Source organism: Homalodisca vitripennis, chromosome 6 (genome assembly GCF_021130785.1).
Source record: "Homalodisca vitripennis isolate AUS2020 chromosome 6, UT_GWSS_2.1, whole genome shotgun sequence".
Taxonomy (NCBI): domain Eukaryota; kingdom Metazoa; phylum Arthropoda; class Insecta; order Hemiptera; family Cicadellidae; genus Homalodisca; species Homalodisca vitripennis.
The window spans coordinates 101,480,431-101,490,668 of NC_060212.1; the positions used below are offsets into that span (position 1 = coordinate 101,480,431).

At 44.9% G+C, this 10,238-nt stretch overlaps 1 protein-coding gene across 1 annotated transcript; it reads right to left on the reverse strand.

Moving 5' to 3' along the window:
- Nucleotides 1–6,666: 6,666 nt before the first annotated feature.
- Nucleotides 6,667–7,116, reverse strand: LOC124365491 (histone H4-like). The gene has a single exon (XM_046821474.1). The coding sequence runs from the start codon at nucleotides 7,114–7,116 to the stop codon at nucleotides 6,667–6,669; it is 450 nt and encodes a 149-aa protein (XP_046677430.1).
- Nucleotides 7,117–10,238: the final 3,122 nt, after the last annotated feature.

A 10,238-nucleotide genomic window follows, 5' to 3' on the forward strand; every position in this document is an offset into this window, starting at 1 on the left:
TCGTCTTTCTCAGATATTGAATAATTTGAATCCCCTCTTACAGGATCAGTTGGCCTTATGCGAGATAAATTCACTAAACGATCTACGCATTGTAGGGAGGAAAGCTGAAGCAGGTCGGCTTCGGGATACAATACCAAGACCAACACCAAGGAGTAGCAGTGTACTGGAACCTGATTTAGCCTATTCAGAACCTTTAAGAAGGAAGGGATTGTCTTATGTAAAGGTAGCAAGCATTGCAAAAATTTCTACCAAGGGGAGAAAACTGATTGTTTATTCATTTAAGCATTTTATTTTTAAATTAATTCAGTGAAATTGTGTTGTGTCTGTGCTGCCCATTGTGTAACAATGGCGGACACTGCCGTGGACTCACTTCAGCCCCCAACCCCCGACGTCAAGACGCTCCCGTCCAGCCGGAATCTCACCCAAACAGCGCTGCCTCGGCCCACTCCTCCATCATGGACACACAGACTGCCCCTAGTCCACGCATCCCACCGCAGTACATCGACAGCTTCCAAGAATGGCACGGCCACGCCGCCGAGATCCACAAAATTACTGGCGGAGACTTCCACGCCATCTGTAAACAAAGTGAGTACGTAGTTAAAACTAGTACTGTGGATAATTTTAGGCTAGTAAATAAATACCTAACTGATAATAATATATCGTTTTTTACACGTTCGCTGCCAGGCACTAGGCCTATTAAAATAGTCATAGCGGGCTTGCCGCTAGATGTAACAGCAATTGTAAGTCTGTCAATTACACATTTTTGATGAACTGACAGACCAAAATTTCGCAGTAGGCGAAGTTTTTAAATTAAAACCAAGACGAGGAGAGACTAGACTTTGGGTAGTGTCTCTACTTCCGGACTCAGCAAGTGATGGAGAAACACGACTCATTAGTGAAGTGTACAACATAGACAAACTATTTTATGTTAGTGTACATATAAGACCTTATAAAAACCGGCCCAATTCAGTGCTACAACTGCCAACAGTTTGGCCATGGCTTCGGCAATTGTGGAAGGCCAGTTAAGTGTGTTAGGTGTAGTGGGCCTCACCAGGCCAGAGAGTATGGGAAGCCCCAGGGAGAACGTGGCCATGAAAGTCAGCGCAGACCACCCACCCAGCGGACACCAACGCCCCGCCAGCAGCTAGGCCACAGCGGCCCCGGACTAAAAGTGAAGAGCAGCAAAACGGCCAATTTCAAAGCCACCAAACCCTTGACCAAGAGGAAATATCCGCACTGCTTCGAGTAATCATCGAGCAACTAACAACTGTAACTCGGAATCTGCAGTCGCTGGCCTCTCTCCTTGGCTCCCGCAATGGCTAGATGCCCGCGGCTGGTATCTGGGAACTGCGACGGACTCAGACACAAGCGTGCCGAGCTCATCCAGTTCCTTATAGAGTACGATGTCGATGTTGCCCTCCTTCAAGAAACTCATCTTTCCCCCAGATTTACTTTCACCGCCCCGAACTACGCGGTTTACAGAACGGACCGCCCACTGCAGCATCGAGGCCGCCCCTCGGGTGGCACGGCGGTACTAGTGCACCGCCGTGTTCCACACCGAGCTGTAAACTGCGCAGATGCTACAACGGAAGTCACTACCGTTGCCGTATCATTCGGAGGGCATGAAATTACATCTTCAGTCCACTGCAAAAGAGCTGCTACAATTGACCAGGCTGAACTAAACCGACTATTAAGTCCCAACGGTACAGCACTCATAGCCGGCGATTTTAATGCAAAAACACGGCATGGGGCTGCACGGCCACCAACACCGCAGGGAGTCGACTTCAGCAGCAGCTCAGAAGAATGCCACATGTGATGTTGAGCGTGCCAGAAGACCCGACCCGCTACCCCAAGGTGGAGAACCACAGGCCGGACATCCTGGATATCGCCATGCACTGTAGCATACCAGCGCATGAAGTGGTAGAGAGGACTTTATAGTCCTAACTTCGCCTCTAATAAAGTCATTTTTCATATCATTTTTTTTTCAACAGTGACGGTAGGAGTCGTCACGGATCTGAGCTCGGACCACCTGCCAGTCATAATAAACCTAAACCGACCTGGAACTTCGTAAACAGTATGTACGGTCGTGATTAAACGTAAAAATCCGTTTTTTTTTCCGATGGCCGAGACGTCTTAGCAACGATGAGCGAGTAGAATGCCGTTTTAAAACTACTTTAACGTCACCGGACAGTATTTAGTGGAGGTCGAACCCCGTCTGTACGCGTTACACAGCCGAAAAACTGTCTATAAAAACTATAAACGCGGTCTAATATCGAATTTCACTCGTTTATATTGTACACTGAACGTGTCCGGAGTAAAAACAATTTACACGCAGCAGTGGCGTATATAGAAAAATATTTTGGGGGGGGGCTGAAATACGGGGGGGTCTGGGGGGTATGGAATACCCCCCAGTAGAAGGGGGGTCCGGGGGTCCTCCCCCGGGAAAATTTTGCCAATTTTAAGTCTTAAAAACACAGGTTTAAGGTTTTTGGCATGTATAAACGCTAAAATGGAAAGAATGAAAATCACTCTTTCGGAGAGATTTTTTAAGTTTTTCATGGCGAGTTTCCTTCTTTTCGAGCAGGTTTCACTTTTCCATTTTAGCGTTATTATGTTTATATAGAAGGACCTGTATCCTTTGTATATTATTTTTGTATAAAAATTAAAATTCAAAACTTAAGTGTCTGCTAGTTTGGTAGTTTTCAGTTGTTAAAATAGAAAATAATAGAGGCTATAAAGTCCTATTTTTAAAATCTTTGGTTTAAAATAGTTGTTATATACAAAGAAATATATTGGTCCTACGTATCTAAAACACAACACACCACAATATTATAAGTTTGAAACTAATAAATTGTTGACTATATACTATATTTATTTTAGCAATTGAATTGTTATTTTAGTTTTTTTTTAATTTTTACCTTAATGAAATCAGAAATAGTAATTTTCAGTATGCACACAATTCAAATATTTATATCGTTAAAAAACTAAAATCTCAAACAGCCTTCCAAGCTACAATAACCAGTTTATTGTAGGCCTACTTTATGAACTGTTACAAGGGAAGAAAATGAAATATAGCTAAAAGTATTCATGAAACACTGTTTATTGTCATTTTACAAAACAAAATCCAAATTTCTAGACTTCAGTGAAATGTTTTAAAACTTCCTCATCAGTTATGGTAATGTCTCTATGAATAGATAAAGTGCAAGACCATTCAACCTGTTTTCCGAAGTTGTGTTTCTCAGATACGTTTTAAGTCTTCGGAGAGATAAAAAGCTCCTTTCTGCAGAAGCCACTGAAACGGGTAAAACCGCTAACAATTTCAAAATATTAAACATGTTTGGGAAATAGTCATTATCACATTTTTTCAAGAGCAGAAATTGCAGTTTTTGGCAAACTTTCTTTTTCTTTCACGATTCCACTTTTGTTTCCACAGTAGAAATTCACTTCGTACCTCATCTCTGAAAGATAGAATCTTTTTCATAAAACGTCAGGGCAGGTTCCAGGGATGAAAATTCCGTTTTAATGCAGTGCTCAGGAAGAAACATTCTGTAGTGAGTCGATTACTTCCCTGTGTTTTTAAACGCTCACTGAAGTAGTGAACAGCAGAAATCGTTCAAGGTATGGTATATACACTACACGCCGGTAGTATTCTTCCACGTTTGTATAAGGAGTATTGCAGCGATTAGTTTGCTTGCGACATGTACGGGGTTTCCTCTTTGATACCTAATTTGTCAGTGCTTACTTTTTAGCTCACTGAACAAAGCCTGGAATGTCTCTTCTGCTTTGCTTCGCCTTTCCTTTACTAGTTCCAATACATTGGAAATCTGTTTGTTGGCTTGAGCAAGATCTATATCTTTCTTTTGGAGCATCTCTGAAAGGCGGATAGTCAAAGAAAGCAAGTTGTTCAAAAATAAAAAGACATGCAACAAACTGAAAACTGGTCACGGAGGCAATTAGTGTGTGTGCTTTTACAGAAGCTTCTGCAGTCCGATTCTTCTTCAATAGTTGATAGAGCGGTAATTATAGGCTCCCAAAGCTTCTTTAAACATTATAACTGAATCGTGGCGTTGCACCCCAGCGAGTCTCACACAGACATATAAGTTTTTTTTTCTTTTCATCTCAGGGCAGCATTCAGAAATACTTGACTTAAGTATCGCAGTTCTCTTAGCTGACTTGTGAAAGAAACTACACACCTCACTGATGACACCCATACAATTCCTTATCATAGGGATTTTTGATGCATCAGATAGACATAAGTTAAGAGAGTGAGAGGAACAATGTGTGTATATGGCTGAGGGTACTTTTTCACTTATGTATGCTTGTACCCCTCTGAACTGGCCACTCATGACAGAAGCCCCATCATATCCTTGACCACGTAAATTGTTTAAATCAAGTCCAAGACTGGTTAGACTTGACATTAATGTATTGGCTAAACCTTGACCTGTTACATCATACACGGGTACAAAAGCCAGAAAATCTTCCCTAATTTTAAACAATTCCTCGTCAAACATATCGGACACAGAGGAAAATTGTTCAATTTGGCTAATGTCTGTTGTCTCATCTGCTAATACTGAATAAAATACAGATTTTCTCACGTTGGATACAATTTTTGACTGTATTTGGGAACAAAAATACCTATAATTTCATTTTGGATAACAGAACTAGTATACATAGTTTTGCCACCACCAGTTTCTAGCTGTGTTTTAAGATTATTGTCCCCGTAATTAGCCCTGTACCTTAATAAAGAGCGAAAATTACCATCATTTTGTATAGGCTCGTCAAGATCCACTCTTCCACCATCACGATGCCCTCTAAGAGCAATTTGTTGCCTTCCACAAAATCTAATTGTCTGGATTATCGGTATAATTCTATTTTTGTTTTTCCTGAACATTCATTTTTCTCTGCATGTTGATACTGTTTTATCACACTTTCTGTTTTTTCCATGTACTAAGGATTTTACGTCTTCAGCCATTAACATTGCAGTTTTATGATATTGTTTATTTTCATGTTGCATGAAAACCTCCCTAGCTTTCTTAAGCTTTGTAGTAAGTGGTTTTGATACTAATACTCCTAAACTCTGATGGTTTCCTTTCCCACCTGTGTTGTGTGAGAAAAAACACAATATTTACACAGGGCCCCTTCCTTTGCTTCCGAATAAGCTAACCATTTGAAGTCTTCCAACCACTTATATTGAAAACTTCTGTTATTTTCAACTTTAGGAAATTCGTAACTACGTTGAGGCTCCAACAGTTCTCAATAATTGAAATTTTTCTCTTCATTTTGAAGTGAAAAGGAAGTTGAGGAGCAGTAATGACCAATATCATTGATATTGTGAACTAACAAAGTGTGATTACTCTCGTTAAGGTTATGTTCAATTTCACCTGTGTGATCCTTGATCTCAACAACGCTGCCAGTTGATGTAGCACAAGTGGAGGGACTCGGTGTTATTTCAAAACGATGTCTGCTCGTCGATCTCAGACGAAACACGTTTTTTCTTCACGAAAAAAGCTTGAATCGAACTCTGTCTCTTCATTTTAAAATGTTTAATGTAGCCTATGTACTTCACACGTAAACTGTCACTATAAAGTAATTCAGATCATGTTTAAATAACGCGACAAACAAAAACATATCACTTGATAACAGTCACTACAATCACAGCACATATGCATACAGCACTTAAAATGTCACCGACGGGTGATACGCACTAGACAACAGCAGACAATGGCGTGGTAGTGCGGAATGAGGTCAGGTGTGGTGGGAGTGGGTGGGGGGTTGTAGGAGGAGGAGGGTTGCTAGGCAGCGGGGCCGCGGCGACACGTCATCGTCATATACGCATGCCTGGCGCTGGCACTACACGAGCGGCCGACGCGACAGTCAGGAGCGTCAGGCTACCTCGCACTCTTTACAGTTGCAACGCTTATTTGCATGCTTACAAAAATATTAGTAATTTCAACCTCTGAAAAAAATAAATATTGAATATTGTTAGGTATCATAATGTATTCTTAAAATTCCCCCACTATAAACTATAATACTAATGTAGTTGAAAGTATAGAAGCACAGCTTAATTGAAAATAAAAATAAATTATCGTATATAAGTTATAATATTTTTTTTTGTGTTTCAAATTTCGGGGGGGGCTCGAGCCCCCTGAGCCCCCCCCTTATATACGCCCTTGACACGCAGTGAGTGTTACGAAACGCCTAGTTTTTATAACGCTTAGCTGTGCAAGAGATCACAACATGCCGTAATGATAAACACGTGAGTTACGATTATTGTCTATAAGGATTTTTTTTCTAGATAGGAGTGAAATTAAATATTATTTGCATTATGGCGTCACGACCGAAGGTTAGCCTAATAATAATAGCTAATTAACTCAGCCAATTTCATAAAAATTGTAGGATTTGTTGATATATAAGTATTTCTAGTATTTCGGTAATTAAGTGAAAAGAAACGCGTCAATATTGAAGATATTCGCTGTTAAATACTGTTGAAGCAAAATATCTATGTAAGTGCGAAAATGTGAATTGTATTCAGTTTCAACCAGTACTCGGTATTGAAAAACTAATATGATAAGTTTCAATGTTGAAAAATATATATATATATATATATATATATATATATATATATATATATATATATATGTATTAATGAAATTGTTAATGTCACTTTTAAAACTTTATAACATTGAGCACAAACAGCGGTATGCATTGTCTACCGTCAAGAGAAACGATAGAGTTTTTGGTGGCCTTTAAAAAGGCCTTTTGTGGGGCGATGTTGCGCGCGTCCATGTTGCGGGCAGGCGGCAGCTTACCTCCGAAACCGTACAGTGTGCGGCCCTGGCGTTTGAGCGCGTACACGACGTCCATGGCGGTGACCGTCTCCCTCTTGGCGTGCTCGGTGTATGTGACAGCGTCACGGATCACGTTCTCCAGAAACACCTTGAGCACTCCGCGGGTCTCCTCGTAGATGAGGCCCGAGATACGCTTGACACCGTCGCGGCGAGCCAGACGACGGATTGCGGGCTTGGTGATGCCCTGGATGTTGTCACGGAGCACCTTCATGTGACGCTTGGCGCCTCCCTTTCCCAGCCCCTTACCACCTTTGCCTCGGCCGGTCATGTTGCTATTGCAGTGGCGTTAGAAACAGATGATAAACACGGCTGTAGTCGGTAGTTTTGTCAACTCTGGCTGCTCTCTGATTGGCCGATAACGCGGCGACCAATCACAGTCGTTCTGAGCTCATGCCGGCCCGTATATAGTCAATATTTTTACCGTACGAAAACACAAAACACTCAACACTCAGTGTTCTTTGAGAGTTGCTAGGGAAACCTGCGACAGTTGTTTATCTGGTGATTTAGCCATTTTGGATTTTTAGCGTGGCCCTTTGTGTGGTACAGTGACTATGTAAAAATGTGATTTCTTACGTGCTAGTGTTATAATATGTGTTTTATTTTAATTAACTATTATGTACAGTGATATTTATACAGTTCTAATTTTGTTTTAATTGTAAATTAAGCGTTTTTCTTTGTGAATCGTGTGCGATCCATTGTTACAATGGAGGACAATGTGACAGACTCTCTTCCCCCAACCCCCGACCGACCACGTGGCAACAAGCGGAGACGCGATAATGCCGCTACTCCTCCCGACTCCAGGCCCTGCAGTGCCGCATCAATGGAAAATATGGAAACGCAGCCTACGCAGCGACCACGCATCCCGCCGCTGACCATTGATGCCATCAATGAATGGCACAGCCACGCAGCGGAGCTGTACTAAATAACAAATGGAGACTTCCACGCAGTCTGCAGAGCGTGTAAGTACATTGTTAATACAAGTACAGTGGACAATTTTAGAAATATACAGAATTACTTGTGTACAAATGAAATACCGTTTTACACAAGGTCTTTGCCAGGCACTAGGCCTACAAAAATAGTAATAGCCGGACTCCCATTAGACATTACCGATATTGAGTTGTATGATGCACTCACCGACCTACAATTTGCGGTCGGTGAAGTGTTTAAACTTAAAACTAGGAGAGGAGAAACAAGACTTTGGGTTGTGAATATTCTCCCCGACTCTAGCAGACCAATTCCTGAATTGTATAATATAAATAAGTTATTCTATGTAGTGGTTAATATAAGGCCATACAACAAGGCCGCAGGCCCAATTCAGTGCCATAATTGCCAACAATTTGCCCCCACAAAGTTATAGCATGTGACGTGGCGAGCGTGGCTTGTGCTGCAATTGCGGAGGGCCGCACAACGCCAATTACCGGGGCTGCCAAAAATACTTGGCCGAAAAGAAGGGGCCAGTCTCGGGCATCGCCGCACGCCGGCAGCCGGTGAAAGGACAGCCTTTGTCCCAAGCCGCGCGCGGCGCCCTCCCACTGGCCGGCCGCGCAGCCCAGTCACAGCGCACCGCTCGCCCAGCCGCCACGCGCCCTGCCGCTACGAGTTCAGCCGCCACGTGGCCAGCCGCCACGTGCTCAGCCCCCCCGCCATTGGACGAGAGCGGCGACCAACCAGCGCCAGCTATCCCCCCCACCGCTAACGCCCAGCTTAGCGACCCTGCGCCCCTGAAGCCATCACTTGACGGCGAGCAGCGGACCGACGAACACGGCGAGGATGAAGACTCGGAGACCGAGAAGGAGAGCAGGAGGAGGCGGCGTCCACCGAGGAATCCCGCCAACAGGACGACTGGGCCGAGGACAAGGGCAGAAGCCGTCAGAGCCCCGGCTTATTCCCAGCGGACCGCACAGCAGCCGAGGAACGAAGAGGAGCCGCGCAAACCAGCGCAGCCCACCCGCCCAGCGGACACCAACGCCCCGCCAGCAGCTAGGCCACACAGGCTCCGGACTACAAGCGAGGAGCGGCAAAACGTCCATTTTCAAGGCCACCACCACTTTGACCAGGAGGAAATGTCGGCACTGCTCAGAGTAATCCTCGAGCAGCTGACGACCGTAACACGAACTCTACAGTCGCTGGCCTCTCTTCTTGGCTCCCGACATGGCTAGATGCCCGCGACTGGTATCTTGGAACTGCGATGGACTTAGACACAAGCGTGCCGAGCTCATCCAGTTCCTTACAGAGTACGACATCGATGTTGCCCTCCTTCAAGAAACACATCTTTCCCCCAGAATTAATTTCACCGCTCCGAACTACGCGGTTTACAGAACGGACCGCCCACAGCAGCAACGAGGCCGCCCCTCGGGAGGCACTGCGGTACTGGTGCACCGCCGTGTTCCACACCGAGCTGTAAACTGCGCAGAAGCTACAACGGAAGTCACTACCGTTGCCGTATCATTCGGAGGGCCTGAAATTACCATATCTTCAGTCTACTGCAAAAGAGCTGCTCCAATTGAACAGGCTGAACTAAACCGACTACTAAGTCCCAACGGTACAGCACTCATAGCCGGCGATTTTAATGCAAAAAACACGGCATGGGGCTGCACGGCCACCAACACTGCAGGGATTCGACTTCAGCAGCAGCTCAGAAGAATGCCACGTGTGATGTTGAGCGTGTCAGAAGAGCCGACCCGCTACCCCAGGGTGGAGAACCATCGGCCAGACATCCTGGATATCGCCATGCACTGTGGCATACCAGCAACAGTGACGGTAGGAGTCGTCACGGATCTGAGCTCGGACCACTTGCCAGTCATAATAAACCTAAACCGACCTGGAACATACCGGTACCCTCCAGGCAAGAGGTCAAAGGTCAACTGGGCCAGATACCAAACTTTCCTGGCAGACCGCCCACGTCCAGTAGTCGTCCCAGACTCCACGGCTGAACTTGACAGACAAGTAGGAGAACTGCAATCCTGCCTACAGGACGCCATGACCAAGTGCCTCAAGCCAACCTCACCCGTTGCTGACCACCGCCGCCGACTTCCTCAACACCTACAAGAAGAAGTCCAACTGCGAAGACGGTTGCGGAAGACCTGGCAGAGGACACGTTTTCCTGGGGACAAAGCCGCCTTCAACAGGCAGGCGGAAAGAGTTAAGCAACTCCTGCACGACCACAGCGCACAAAATTGGAAAACTTATCTTGAGACAATAAGTCCGGAGGATGGGTCTGCATGGCGGCTGGCCAAAGCCCTGAAAACGGCAAAAAAGCTCGAGCAGCCCATCCTAGGAAGGCAAGGACTAGTATACTCCATACAAGATAAGGCCGACGCCTTTGCCGACTGCATGGAGTTGCAGTTCTCCCCCCCCCACCCAAACACCAGTGCCCCTGGGCACACCGAT

Coding starts and splice junctions, on each gene's coding strand:
- LOC124365491 (XM_046821474.1), bottom strand. CDS start 7,116: ATGACCGGCCGAGGCAAAGGTGGTAAGGGGCTGGGAAAGGGAGGCGCC.